The sequence below is a fragment of the Blennius ocellaris genome (assembly GCF_963422515.1).
Source record: "Blennius ocellaris genome assembly, chromosome: 20".
In the NCBI taxonomy this organism is placed as follows: domain Eukaryota; kingdom Metazoa; phylum Chordata; class Actinopteri; order Blenniiformes; family Blenniidae; genus Blennius; species Blennius ocellaris.
The window spans coordinates 17,404,232-17,419,542 of record NC_137669.1 but is presented as its reverse complement, the minus strand read 5'-3'; the positions used below and the strand labels follow the sequence as shown (position 1 = coordinate 17,419,542).

At 44.7% G+C, this 15,311-nt stretch overlaps 1 protein-coding gene across 2 annotated transcripts; it reads left to right on the top strand.

Moving 5' to 3' along the window:
* The first annotated feature begins 286 nt into the window (after positions 1–286).
* Positions 287–13,639, top strand: efna1a (ephrin-A1a). 2 transcript variants are annotated; one of them, XM_080516570.1, is made up of 5 exons: positions 287–622; positions 10,770–11,065; positions 11,540–11,605; positions 11,739–11,834; positions 11,970–13,639. In XM_080516570.1, the coding sequence occupies exons 1-5, from the start codon at positions 525–527 to the stop codon at positions 12,092–12,094; spliced, it is 681 nt and encodes a 226-aa protein (XP_080372696.1). In that variant the 5' UTR covers positions 287–524; the 3' UTR covers positions 12,095–13,639. The 2 variants fall into 2 exon arrangements, with proteins under 2 accessions (XP_080372696.1, XP_080372695.1); XM_080516569.1 differs by having other exon boundaries at positions 11,967–13,639.
* The last annotated feature ends 1,672 nt before the right edge of the window (positions 13,640–15,311 follow it).

The following is a 15,311-nucleotide window of genomic DNA, read 5'->3' as shown; positions in this document are numbered from 1 at the left end:
GTGTGACATCTTAGATTTCTCACGTGAAAATGACATGAAAACATAGTGGGTTCGTACAAACGCCGGGCTTGTGAAAACAACGCGCGCATCACGCCGCGAGTGCCGAGGGTCCTGGGGCGCTCGCGGTCCTACGGACAGCGCTTTGATTGGTCCGCTCTGCGTCAGGGGGCGTGGTCTCAGGCGAAAGGGAGTTTCTCAAAACCAGCGTCCACGCCGCTTCGGCTCACATTCATTACGGATTAGTCGAGATAACTTGGTGTCGCTGCTGCGTTTAGTTCATCCACGACTCTCATTGTTTTTCTTTTCTTTTTCTTTTTCTTTTTCTTTTTCTTTTTCTTTTTCTTTTTTAAAGATCATCTGCGTGCACAACGTTTTTACTTGCGCGTGCAGTGCGCTTCTGGTGCGAAGACAAGTTTTTGTTAGGTTTTTTTGTTTTGTTTTTTGTTTTTTTGTCTGTTTCTAATTTAGCTTTTGCACAACCTATCTGAATAGTTTGCTCCCTGCACGCCTCGGCTTCTCCCACCATGGATTTGGTTTGGATTGCGGGCTTCGTTGTGAGCGTCTGCGCCTGGTTCGCTTCAGCGGAGCGACACAGCGTCTTCTGGAACAGCTCCAACCCAAAGTAAACATCTGCTTTTGTTTTGTGTCATTCCTTGTTTCATTTAGTGCACTTGAACCCTTCCTTGCTCTCTCATCGTGTCGTTTGTTTTCATCTCGTTAAATATTAATGGAGTTTAAATCCGGTCCTCTGCGTCTCTAAAGTCATTATGATTTACACTCGGGATGCGCATGAATTCTCGCATCTCATGCATCTTCAGCGAGCTTTGCCGGGATGAATTTGTGGTGGAAGCAACTGGCTGCTGTTGTTATGATAATGCAAGACAGTTGGGAGTCTGTCTCTCTTTCCCTCCCTCCCCCCCTGCTTCGCTTTCAGTGCACGAACCTGTTATTATACTGCTGTTTACCTGCCAATCCATTTCGCAATCTGTGCACCTATGCTGCAGGATTAGTTACACCAGGTTATGTCACATATTTATCTTTTTCATTTGACAGGGAGAGAGACACAAAGTCCACGCTTTTAGATAGAAGAAAGCTTCTTTCATAGCATGCAGAGGTTGAGATTTTGTGAACATAACTGCTTCAGTTTAGACTTGATCTATGAATCTCACTGTAATGCGCCTGCATCTTCCTTCTGGCCAGTGTGTCAGCATATTGATTTTTTTTTTCCTTCTTACATTTTTACATGGCAGTTTATTAGTAGGAGTGTTTGCAGTAAATGTCAATGGATTTGCTTCCTTTGTGAGCCGAGATCCAACAGGGGACAGCTTGAATATTTCCAGGATAAGGGTTACATTATCCTGCGTTGATTTTACAGGCTTGACTCACAGCACAAAGTGTTGAAATATCTGTTGCAATATCCTCTCCCATCTGACAGAGTGCTCTAACCCCTTTGTGGAGTGGGAGTTTGCTGTATCTCCTAAATCAAGAGATATCGCATGGGTTTTTTTTTTTTTAACGTGGCTGTCAGGGAGACACGTTCATATTTCAGGTGGTGAGACGAGTAATAATGGTGTATGACAGAGACTGAGGAGGTAACTTGAGGCCTTCCCAGTAGGTCGCACTGTGGGAGAAAGACGGATTGCTCTTGGAGGAGAAATTGGAGCTGAAATTGTTGGGGGTTAGGGGCCATTTGGAATAAGTGGGGGTCAATTAAGAGTTATGGTTGATGATGGCTGGGGTGAAATGGCTCGGGGTACGAAGAGGGCTCGGTTTGCACACCACAAACAAACCTCGACATGCACCCATACATAAACACTCCCACTGACACACTTGGACGGGCAAGCAGGAACAGAGCCTCCCATCAGGCAATCACTCAATCACAACCCGGGACACTTCATCACACCAGCTGACACCATCTAAATCAATCAGTGTTGGGCTCTCACTCTCTCCGCTCTGCAAACACACACATTCAAAGGCGTCCAAAGCCTTTCTCCCATTTTATCTCCGCTGTGGTTAAAACAACGGCATTCACTGTTCTCGGAAAGTCCATAATTACAGTGACAAAGCTCCTCGCTGAAGAGAAGAATGAAGTCAAAGTCCCTGATGAAAGTGTGTTTTGTTGTGTCCGCGCAGTGAAATGACACTGATCATTTCTGGATATATACTGGTAATCCGTTCTTTTCCACTTGTTGTGGGGTTTTTTTTTTGTTTTGTTTTGTTTTTTTCAGATGACTGTGCTAAATCTCTCCCTTCAGCTACTCTTAATCCTGTATTCACAGAAAAAGCACAGAGGCTCTGAGATGTTCTCATTTGGTACTTTTCATCATTCCCAGCAATCTCCTCTCCCCTTTGACCTCTCGCTTGATGCAGCGTGTTGACGTCTGTCTTTGCCCTCGGGAGGCGTGTTCGTCTTTTATTTTTATTTTCTTCTTTTTTTTCTTCAGGTCCGGTTTATTGTTCCACACAGGGAGTTACTGTTAATCAAGCTGATCTGTGTTCGATCCCTTCGGTCCATGTGGCCAACATTCATTTCCACGCTCTGATACATATCCGTGCACCGCTTCCCTTCTCAGCCCTCGTGTGAGCGTGTACGAGAACACGGCTCGGGGCCGACTTCCAAGGTCATGTCCGCCAGCGCTTTAACGGCAACTTTGTTTCAGCGTGAGTGATTTGTAGCCACAGCACTTTTTGTTTGTCGGCACAGTTCTCACCTTTTGTTTCTGGTTAGCGATGGCTTACTCATTGGCTTACTGATTTCCTGAAAATAGGCTCAACCTGGATCCCGCCATACCAGCGTGTGTACGTGTTTTTTTTTTTTTTTTTTTTTTTGTGGGAGTGTATAAGGGAGTGTATGAGCACACACACAGTATCACTGGATTGAAGTGACTCACACACATTAACCCAGTCACACGTGCTACACAGTTGAGACTGATGGTAACATCTTCCCTGAAGCCCTGTGAACTCCACCGTGAGGAAATAATCTGCTCTTTCACTGCTTCGTTCTCTTTTTTTTTTCCTGCTGACAGAGCATGGGTAGCCCTCCTCCTCTTCCTCCTCCTCTGCTTTGTACCTGTTTCTCCTTCTCTCCAGCACCTCCCTCCACCTCTTCTTGGCCAGGTTCCCTCTTCACTTCTTTCTGTGGTCTCTGCCACTGTGAGTCTGTTAACTGTTTCATGACTCACTTGACCGAAATATTCTTTGTTTTTTGTTTTTTTAAATCACCATATAAATCAACATATATTTGCTTTAATCTGTTTTATCTCTCAGGTGCCTGTCTTGCTGTTTTACTAATAAGTAATTTGAATGAAAGGATTTGTTAGCAGCTTGTTTAAGCGCACTTCTGCTGGCTCACGGGTTGAATTTATATGACAGACTCTCCTTTTTTTAATGCTTTGCTGGCTCAGATACAAGTTATTTAAGGTATGTTTCACCGACATGAGGGATTTTCTTGCTATTTATCCAGTCAATGTGGCTGATTTGTGAGGCTTCCCATACAAATTGGGGAATTGGTCTCCACGGTGGGCCACAGAAAGAGAATAGTAACTGGTGTGACTGATCAAGGGTCAGAGTTCGCTGTGTGATGAAGTGGCACAGCCTCTATCAATCTGTCAGTCATTCTGTCACGGCGGTGGTCCCTGAATACTGGCTGCCACTCGGACCGGCCCCTCTCCACACCGCCGTGGCTCTGCCTCTGGGAACCTCTCATTCTTCCCCCTCCTGTCTTTTCGGTCTCCTTCGCTTCTTCACCAGCTTTTATCTCAACTTTACAAGCTGTCCCTTTTCAGTCTATTATTTCCTCACCTCCAATCCTGGTTCTCAGAGAAGGGGGAAAGGAGGGAAGCAGGCTAAGAGGTGTGGAATTTTTTTTTATCGTTCTTGGCACCCATGGCGAACCGTCACAAGGCACTTTGCCCTTTCCTTCACACTTTTCCCCCCCTTCAGTCTCCTTTAAAGCTTCCTTCTTCTACTTCCTTAAGAAAAGCCACACAAGTTTCCCAGCAGAAGTGTTTTGCTGCACTCTTTCGAGTCCTTTCGTTTGCCCGTTGGTGTGTGCATATCCTCTCCTGAGTGTCTTTCTGAAACGGCAGATCCAGTCTGAGAAACTCGGCTCTGTGTAAGAAAAAAAATTCATCAAAAGGAAAAAAACTAATGTGGTGTGCGTGCAAGAGAAGGTAAAAGTTAGAATTTGGCTCCATACATGTTCGCTCATGCGCGGTTGAGTGATGAAAGATAAGATTGGGTAGTCGCATCAGCGGCTGTGATTAGGTGGGTGCAATAGATGAGGGATTTCTGTAGTTTTAAAGTAATCTGAACCAAAGCTACTTTCCTCTCAAAACATCTAGGTTTCCCACTTCACTTCCTAATCTTTCCTTGGCTCTAAACTTTTGCCTGATCTCCGTCCTGCCCCCCTTGTGGTCGGTGTTCTTGCTACAAAATTCCTAAGTCTGCCTCCATCTTTCTCCTTAATTGTCTGTCCCTCCCCCAGCCCAACACTCCTAATCTGGCCATGTAATCTGTCTGGTGAATTCAATCCGGGGGGGAAAATACCCTCAGAGATTGTCATATGGATGGTAATCGCCTCCCATAGGCTCAATGATCACTTAAGTCTGTTGACATTCCCTATCTGTACAGCTTGTATTCATACCAAGACTTTACCTCGGTGCTCATATTGGCAAAAGTTTTTCTTCCTGTTCGTGTTCAGAAGCTGATTTCCTTTGTGTTCAATATTCCCACTTGTTCCCGTGGTGTCAGAAGCAGGAGGGCTTGTTTTATTGACTGTGTTAGATAGTGAATCAGGCCAAAGGTTTTAACTTCCCGCAGGCGTGCTGTCGGCATTACCGAAGTCTGCACGCTGTCTGCTGTCTCTGCTGGGTAGTGCAGCACTTCCTGGCTACGTCTTTTCCCGGGAAAACAGCGTATCCTGTCCGTACAATAAACAATACATTTCTCACACACCAGCACACGTAAAGTCTGGATGCTGTAGCTGAGTGAATTTCCCAGGCTTGTACGTTAGAAGCCTGAGAAAAAACAAATTAGTAGTGATTCATTGCAACTCATTGTTTTAATGTAGATTTGTTAAACTGATGCGTCTTGGGCATGGTTTTTGATCTGCCTCCGCTGTCTTCTCCTGCTGTCAAATGTCTGTATGTCTTCATTTGGGATTCTCCTGTGATCAGCGTCACCCAGGTCAACCCCGCCAGTGTTTCTCTGCCCCCTGCCCGTCCTTGTGCCTCTTCCTTATCTACTCTCCAGACTTCCCCTGTCCCTTCCCACTGTGCTCCTCCAGACTGTATTGCTTTACTATAGAAGAAGAAAAGCTTGTATTTGTATAATCATAAATCTGTGTCCTAATAAAGCGGAGCCTGATTTGTCTCTCTTCCAATGTGTGTCAGCCATAGATGGTGTTTACGTGTGTCCTCCAGACTGTTTATCCAGTTTTGGTGACAGTCGATGTGTATTTGAACAGGAAAGAACATGCCAGAAGAAAAAAAATCAGATAGCATCAGTAAAATGAACCATTGTGTCAATTTGTTGTGTAAATATGAGGCTATTGTGCAACTTCTTTTCTTGCCTTTTTGTTTTTGTCCTGCTTGTCTCCTAAAGTCTACGTGTCATTTGCGAATGGGCCGCTGCCCCTAGAGGTCAGTGGTGGTATTGCTATTATTATTTGAAGTGGCTGAAGGCAAGAGCGTGTGCATTATAAACAGAGCCGTTAACAATAGTTGTCTGCACTCTTCATATCTCGAAGTCCCGCTGAAATTCATTAAGCTCTGAGGTAATTTTGTGTTTTTGCAGGAAAATGTCCCTGGATGAATGTTTTATCCTGCGGTGATCAATCCAGAAAAATCGATTTTCTTGTAAAGATATCTCCCTCCCGAGGAATGTGATGTCAGTAGTGACCTTTCTGATCTGGCCCTTATAAGATACAAATGGGCTGAGGGACCGCATGAGACAGTGGGAAAGAGCATATGTATTCATCTAAGCCTCCTTAGCGAGGTGGAATCGGCCAATTATTTCTCTTCTGGACTTAAAGCTTTGTCGCTTTGCTGGGTGGCAAAAAGGAGCTTGGCAAGGCAAGCCAAGAACGCCTGCGGAATGACCAATGATGCAGACAGACAAAGGTTGAATGACAGACGGGGGGGAGGAAGCTGATTGAGATGGATGACAAAAAGTCACACAGTGCAAAGAATGAAGGCTGGAATATTATGTTAAAAGGGTGGCGCTGAAAGAGTTGGACCATATTTGTTTCTATGGAGACCCCCGCATACCCACATCGCTTTGTGCTTGGCTACGCAAACGGTGGGTCAGAGAGTTGCATATTTGGAATACCATCAGGACAGGTTGTGATTGGTTCAGCCAGTCTGGGTGGGGGAGGCGCAGAGTTGACACGAGGATCTGGTTTGCTTATTGAGCGCTGAAAGACGGACAGAGTGTGGGAGGGGACGGGTGACATTGATGGATGCATAGTTGGACCGATGAAACAAGAGAAATTTGAGTAAAAGCATTAAACAGTCTTGCTTAGTCGAGCTCATGATAGCTTTTTGTTAAAGCTTCACCTTCCTGTGATGTGCCTCCTGCTTTGCTGACTCACTTGCTTTTCACAGATTTAACTTGAAAGAAACTGTTCCCTTGTGTCCAGCTTCTTTCATATTCTGTTAACACCTCTCAATTCCCATTTTGCTGCCACGGACACACTTACACACATTAGACAGTGTGTGTCCTTTGAACTCTGAAAGTCCACTGTAAAGGAGTAATACCCTTCTATGTAGGAACAATAGCGGTGGGGGGCCCTAAAGCTCCACCCTACCCGCCTCTTACCCCTTATTTTGTCCATGCCTCAGTCCCCTGCTCTGGGCCTCGCTGTCCACTTTAAGCCCCTGTATTAAGCAGGGTCTGGTGCTGATGAATGGACCTCAGCTCAGCCTCTGCTCCACCCAATAATCCAGGATTGGACTGGCCGATTAGGTGGACCCCGCATTCCGGTTCACTCATCCGTGAATGAGGGCCAGTCAACTTTTAGGTCACATAAGTGGAATGTGTACAAAATATATTTGTTTACATGAGCTTATGAGAGATGGTACAAGATGAATAGAGAAGAGCTTTAGATTTTTAAGTGTTAACCTGTACACACCTTAGATTGGATATGAATTAAATTCCATAGACCTCTCCCCTCCAAGCATCCAGTTCACATATACATGAGCCATTTTCATGCTGAATGCCTCTGTATGAAATTCTCCATTGCTGACTTGGCAATTGTCCGACCTTTGATCCACGGAGATCCTGCATTCCGCGGGGTGAGAGGGTGCAGGGATGAGAAAGTGATGGATTGATGAAAGGAGGGGATAGAGGTGCAGTGAAAAGCAAAACGTTGGCCGGAGAGATTAAAGGAGAGAGATTAGACTCCTGCTCTTGAAGAACCTCCAGTAAATCAGGAATTCCTGCTTAGGAGAAGAGGAAACAGTGTCTGTACCCCTTCTTTGGTCTATTTTTCACCAGACTGTGTGCTCAAGCATTTGATCCACCGAAATTCTCTTGCCACTATCATCACTGCTCATTATTGGCATTCATTATCCACCTTATCATGACTGAAACACACTCCCAGATTCCTCAGAGCTTCACAGACTTAACACATGCACATCTTTTCAGGCATAAACAACGACAGTTTACTGTATCAGACTGAAACAGGCGCACGATTCACTCTGCATACCTGCGGGAGCTCCATAAGTCGCCCTTAAGTAGAAAACACAACTTCTCCCCCCCATACTGTGACGTTCACCAAATCTTCAGCCTCACTCTCATTAGCAGAAAGCACCCCGGGATGAACAATGAGAGTAAATCAAAAGCTTATTGACACAGAGAGTGAAGAAGTCTGGGAGAAAGAACTAACAAGGGACACACACCAGGTTCTGCTTAAGTGAAGGTGGCATGATTTGACTTTGTTAGCTGAAGTTGTTCGCACACAGACCGAGCTCTCTTTGAAGTGCTTCTCCTCCAGTCGGTTAATTAAGCTGATGATGTGAAACATTTCAATGCCTAGGCGTTAGAGGGGAACAAAAGGCAGCGGGATAATTAAAACTATTTGCCATTAATAAAAAGCATTAGCCAGCTTCCCCTGGTGCGTATTCAGCAACTGTTCTCTCAGCTAAGTGAGCTACTTCATCAGTGCCGACACGCTGTGAATAGAGACACTGTAAAAAAGAAGAAAAAAAAAAGTGGCATTGATGAAGCAACTGTAGCAGAGAAACACTTACTGGGAGAAACTTCAAAAGCCATTCCCAAGCTCGAGCCCTTTGACCCCCTCCCCTTCTTGCCCGCACCTATTCATGTCCCCCGTCTCCCTCCCAGACTCCCAGCCTAAAGGGTCTTGGAAGTGGGGAGCGGGAGGGCATAATTACCCCCCTCCGGGGCAACTTTAATACCCTTTTTTGTGTTTTAATTGCACCCCCCCTTCGACCCCCTTTTGATGAACACATTGGGACCATACCACGACCGGTTTGTAATCGGGACTCGGGGTTGCAGGGGGGATTGGGTATTGGGAGCTTGTGTGTGCTTTCGGTGTTTGCAGCAGGATGATAACTCTGTCAGGCAAAAAAAGGCAGACAACAATGTTTGTTCAATACTGTTATCGATTCAACTGGAATTGAAAGTGGCAGAGGGGGAAAAAAACACTTTAGTGCCAATCTGGTAAACAGAGCGTGGCAGGCAAACTGCAGATAAGCACTAAGCTGCCTGGACCATAGCGAAATGATAATTATTGCTCTGCCCCCCCCAAAAAGTTGGCCTGAGTTCTATAATCGCCGCAGTTAGGTGAAAGTTTCATCAGTTGGCTAAAAAGATGCTTGTTTTCTAATGGCCGTTGTAATGGTGTTTCTGGCTTATCTGGGCATCAGTATTGAGGGAATGCAGCCAGGCGAGGACGAGTCGAGAGGAGGAGGGGGGGAGCCACCGGCGGGGCAAGAGTCAGGACCAGAAGTTTGGAGCCACAGCGTCTGTCCTTTTTTTTTTTTTTTTACCGGGGGGGACGGGGGTATACTGCACAGACCCCTGGCTAAATACAACAACACAAGCTAACGAGCGGCTGGAGCCTGCACGCCGCACTTTGATCGTTAGTCACACATGTGGGCCTGGTCACTCAAACACTAAACTCCCAACAGGCTACTTGTTTCTTCAGGATTCATTTTCTCTTTTTTTTTAATGACTAATGCCAGAATTTGAAAGAAATTTTAACTTGAGGAAATAAATGCCTCCAGCGGTGAGTGTTTCCATGCTAAATATGTCAGCTTTACACTCTCCAGGCTTTGGACGACTTATAATTCCTTGAGATCTGTAGATCTGATTAAATTGCAGTCAGATGGCAGCCCCCTTTTTGGGGCTGTTGAAAGCCTGGTGAACTGTACGTGTATTCGTTGCAAAAGCAACAAAACCCTATATTATACACACAGTCTCCTTGTGTGTTGTGAAAATATTTAAGTCTGCCACGTTTCATTCATTCTCAGGGAACCCCTGGTGATCCAGAACAGTGGGAGACGGTAAACTGATAGGCATCACTTGGAAGCTCTGTACCAGGGGAGGAGGTGTATGTGTGTGTGGGGGGGTGGGTGGTTCAGCGGGTGTAAATGGTAGGTAGCTACAGCTTTAGGTTGTTGATAGATGGGAATTACTGGGAAGTGTGTGTGAGTCTGTGTGTGCTGCTAGCGGTCAGCTACTGCTCCGGGCCGGTGATAGATGGCTCTGGCTGAGAAGAGAGCATTAGCTGTGAGCCGACCCTGGAGCACTCGCTGTGTCGGGGGTGGGGGGCAAAGCTGAAATACCTTTAGTTCCAATTCCCTAGAGATACACTTGTAATAGCTCTAAGAGAAGACTCGGAAGTGATAAAGAATTTAAAATGCTTCAAACGGTGCCCAATTGTTAATTACGTTATCCAAAGTTATTGTGCTAATCAATAATCGGCTGTCTTTTTGTGGGTGCCCTTTGAGCCAGATCCTTGTGGAAAGGGAGGGTGTATAGTTTACTTAAAGACCATCGTAAACTGGGTGGAGGAATGAAGGGAGGGATACAGGGAGGAATGGAGGGGAGGCAGACAGTCTGACTGTCTCTCCGTTTTTTAATGATAGGGAACGCGGTGAAAGACAGTTACAGACCATCACCAGATCCATGCCCTCCGTCTGCCTGTCAATCTGACCCTAATTAATAGCTTAACATAAATGACGAAACGTGACCTTTATTTATGTTCTCGTCCATATTTCTTGAAAACTCAGGTGTGCTCCTGCTTCCGTTGAGATGGATTTGTTGTTACGTGTGTTGCCACTCTAATCTCTGTGAGTGGGTGTGTGTGGGCCTGCAGATGTCAATACTCATCTCCTGTCTTGACCGGCTAACTGACTACTAATGTTTCTCTTTAAACATCATTCAAGTCCTGAGAGATGTGGGATCAATGTGCACTCGGTGCTAACTCCACACACAGCAGCAGCAGCAGCTCCTCTCTCCTCACATTCATCCATATTTATGTGCATGTTCTCTGCAGATCACTCCTCCCCTTATTGCATTTACTCTACTCATCCCATTTCACACAAACATACCTCTCCTCCTGCTTTCTATCCCTCATTGCCAGGCCGCTCAGTCTCTCTTCTGATTTCCCTGTTGTACACTCCCATGCAACCAATCAATATATAATCACGGGTTTTGAGGCTTATATTTATTACCGCTCCTATACTGCAGCCGTGGTTATCAGTCCCCTGATATCACCGTCCTCCGTCTCTTCCCCACAGGTTCATATGGGACGACTATGCTGTCGAAGTGAAGCTCAACGACTACCTGGACATCGTCTGCCCCCATTACCCCCAGGGCGAGGTGCCTCTGCTGGATGCTGAACGGTACGTGCTCTACATGGTGGAGCGCGAGGATTTCCAGACCTGCAAGCCTCAGTCCTACGACCAGATGCGCTGGGAGTGCGGTCACCCTTTTGCTCCTCACGCGCCGGAGAAGTTCTCCGAAAAGTTTCAGCGTTTTACCCCGTTCACGCTGGGAAAGGAGTTTCGTCAAGGAGAAAGCTACTATTATATCTGTAAGTGTCACTGGAACTTTCTCCCACTTCGTTGTGTTTAATGGGATTAATGGGATTTGATCATGAATTGTTGCAAAATCTTACACAAAAAGAAATGACACAGTTTTGTCTTTATGTCTGTGTACGACCTGCGATGCACTGGTTTCCATCGCTTTCTCGGCTCGCCATGAACAGATACTAGGGTGTCTGCTCAGCTTGCCAAGTCTTTGCAATGCTCGAATGTGACCACAATACACAAGTAATGTTGTCACCCTGACCATGGTCGTAATTAGATAAACGGCAGGACAAGACACACTCCGCCTGGTCACAGATGGTTTCCTGAGGCTTTGTCCCCATGTCTGTCTGTTGCCAAGTAGTCGTGTATGTGTGTGTGTGTGTGGGTGCATGCATGTCGGTAGATTAAGGGGCCAGAGGAGGGTAAGTGCATTAGTTAGACTCCTAACGCCTGTTTTTGTTTTTCTGTCTTCCCTGCAGCCAAACCTTTGCACCACCATGGCCAAGAGTGTCTGCGGCTCAGGGTGGATGTTGTAGCTGCCGATGGTGAGTGTGTCTACCTCCCCGGATCAAAAGATAGCAGTACAATCACCTTTAATACCGGTCTTAAGCTGTTACAAGACCCAAGCAGAGGAGCTCATGGTATTTTTTTTGTTGTTGTTGTCCTTTTTACCTCCAGGCTCTCAAGAGGCCAGAGTGGCTAAAGGAGGCACGGGCGGGTCTGCAGTTGGAGCCGGGGGCGGAGTGCACAACCCCTCCAACAGACTGCCTGCAGGTATGTTGACCAACCCTGTGTCCTTTTTAATTATCCCCGACCTCAAAAGAAAACCACTTCCATTAAGGATTCCCAGTGTAGCATTCATTTGTGGTCCTAATGTGTCTTCTTTTTCTGTCTTCCGTCTTCAAGCAGATGACCCGGTGGTGATCCTGCCAGACGTCCAGAAGAGTGTACGGACGAACTCTACAGGGGCAGCTACCTCCCTCTCGGTCCTCTCGTTTCTACTCCCGCTTTCATTACTGCTTTTGTTGCACTGAGAGCACGAGGAAGGAATTCTTCTGTTGGCAGACTTTACTTTTTCAGGGACTACAATGAAGACGGTCCGTGGGGTTGGAAACCACTGACTTAAAAACAAACTATGCCCAGTGCTGGCCACGTGGCGAAACTTTTGAAGCTTTGTAAAGTACAGATGGACTCACTTGCACAGCCTGTGCTGAGTAACTTTGAGCATTTGACACAAGTATTTGTGTTGTTGTCTTTTTTTCTTTTTTCTTTTTTTTTTTTTAAGTCGACAGTATTTTTTTGAGGACTACGCTCTCCTTGACTTGTATTTTTTTGGGGGGCTCTCTTTGGAGGATTCGCCTACGAGAAAAATAAAGAGCGGAAGAGGAATCTAAACTGGCTGAAGAACAATCGGGAGCAAAAACGCCCACCGGACCAACTTTGACTCATATAGATGTAAAGTTAGGTGGAATAAATCAGCATTTAAAGGGGGGGAAAAAAAGTCAACTCAAACCTTTGAGCCAAAGATCAGTCATCTCTCCAACTTGTACACTAAACCACCCTTGAGTGTTGTGTACTCTCTTTGTATCGTTATCGTAATGGTATTGAGTGACATTGATGTCCCAAGTGGTTTGTTTTCTCTAAATGTAGCATTGACAGACACGGGAGCTGTTCTCATGATTACCATTCCTTTTCGCGGACCATGTGCTTTTATACTGTAGCACTAATGCTGCACAGTACAGATACGCACACACACACGCACACACACACATACACACACACACACACACACACACACACGCGCACGCTCTGTAACACCACATCGAATTTTGTTACATGTACATTCTGTGAAGATAATTTATAGCATTTTGCAGCTGAGATGTTTTACTGTATATACCATGTGTTGTTAACAAAATGAAATGTTTACCGTCGGCGGTGGACGGGAGCTCCTCCCTCCCACTCGCGGGTGAAGGTAGTTCCAGTGTGAAAGGGATTATGTGTGCGTTGACGCGAGAGTAGAAGTGTGAGCTGTGGAGCGTTTGATTGGAAGAGTGTAGAGACAAAAATGGTATATTTTTCTGCCAAAAGCAAACACTGAGATGTTGTGTGCGTTGCAGGGAGGCTGGACTTCTCTGTTTTGTTAGCTCTCGCCCCTGTGTTGGTCAAACTGTCTTGACAAAAAGAGCTCGTATCAGATCTTTCAGCCCTTCGTACCACAATTCTTAAGTTGGGGAAACAAGTATATACTTCATCACACAGAATGATTTCTGGTTTCAGAAATCTTAGAAACGGTTAAATCAGTAGTTCACAGCAGACGAGACACGGCATCAAACCCAGTTGCCAAGAACATCTTCACCTAACAGGACGGCTCGATCGACAAAGCACAACAGTGTATGACGACCATTGAAGTCTGTCTTTTTTTTTTTTTATCTTGAACTCTTGTTACCTAATTTTGTACATGTGTAAGTAAGAGAAGTGTATAATATGTATATATATAAATATATATATAGATTATATAAAAAGAAACCTGTTTGATAAATATGATAAATGTGAAAAAAAAATTTTCATGTGAAAATAAATAAAAGATATTTTTGGAAAACCAGATCTGTTTTCTTGTGATTATTTTTAGTTCCGATATTCCAGTGTTGCTCCAGAGATGATATTATTGCTGTGCTCTTATTCAAAATATCCCAGCAACAGAGTATCCATCAATCTTTTATTCTTAATTGAAGTAGCAGCGAGCTGGAATTGATCCCTGCTGGCGTCGGGCAGGGTCCTCGAGAGGTCAAAAGTTCGTCACGGGGCTTTGGAGCATCTGAAATTTCTTTCACATTACATTGCGTACATTTACTTGACATTTTTCCTGTTTTGTTTTTTAATCTGCTACATATCAAGTGCTGCTTATTAACTGACACAGCTATTACAGTCATATAATATGCTTTGGCCTTAAATGTGTGAGTGGAAAGTTACATTGTCCAGTTTTCTCACTTCTTCTGCCTGTACTCAGGAGGCCTGAGCAAGTCGAGATGCACTTACATGCATAGTTAGAACATGTAAAGATGGCCTGAAACAGAATCAGTCGACTTACAGACTGTTGCAGAATATGCTATTTTTTTATGTAACGCCATCATGAAGTTAAATTGCCAAACTAAATATTACTACTTACTAATTACATTTTGCTTCTGCTACTTGTGTAATCTGCAACTGCTTCACATAATTTCTCTCCTTTTAATCCTAACTCTACATACCATAAGCATATTAATGACACTTGTGAGCAATAGATGCATTTCTCAATAGAAATTCACATGGCTATTATGTAAGTTACACTGAAGGCTGTGCATTTGTGCAGTGGTTGGTATTTACTTCACAGCAAGAATATCTGCAAGTTGAGTTTGCAGAGTCTTTCTATTTGAACTTTGTCTCTTAATCCACAAATGTGATTTGTGTTAATTCACAACTCTAAATTGTCCAAAGGTGTGGATATGAGCAATCCTGTACTTGATGTAAGAAATGGCTGGATTGTTGGCTGAATAAGCGAAAGCATAAAGGGCCTATAATGAAAATTGTCATGAGAGTATAGTTTTGTCAAAATGTATTGTCTCCTAATAGTGACATGCTTGATTCTTTTTTTAACACTTTCTGTCATCCACTGCTTTTTCAATCTGCATTCCTTCAGATTTAAAAATGTATAATTCATTTTGAATTATTTACTCCTATCAAAGGCTAATGAATAACCTTAATGCCATCAAAGCTTACCATGTCAAAGCAAGATGCCAAAACGGTTCAAGGCAATGTCTCCAAAAAAGTCTAAAAGTCTGCTCGATGTGAAAATGTTGCAGCAGAAACTTCGGCATTCATCTCAACTAACTGTGTGCCGTAGCGCTGCATCGCAGAGCCTCTAACCGAGCTGTAAACTGATCTGATGTACGAAAACACAGCAACAAATCGGGAGAGAAAGCCATAGTGACACTCGGCTTTCTCCTTGGCTGAACCCCTCCGCCGGAGCAAGTGGAGTAAAACGCTGAAGCTTTTCAGACAACTTTTCAGGCGCGTGAGGAGCAAATGGACTGCCGCACACTCCTGTCGCATCTGATGGTAGCACTGAAGCATGCAGGGTTCTTTTCCACCGTGGAGAGCGGAATTCAGCACATCACACATAGTTAGCGTCTCAGTGCCTAATGGGGTAAATATTCATGCACTTTTAAAAAAAAATGGAACCAATAATCCAATTCCTCATCTCAAATAAAAAGT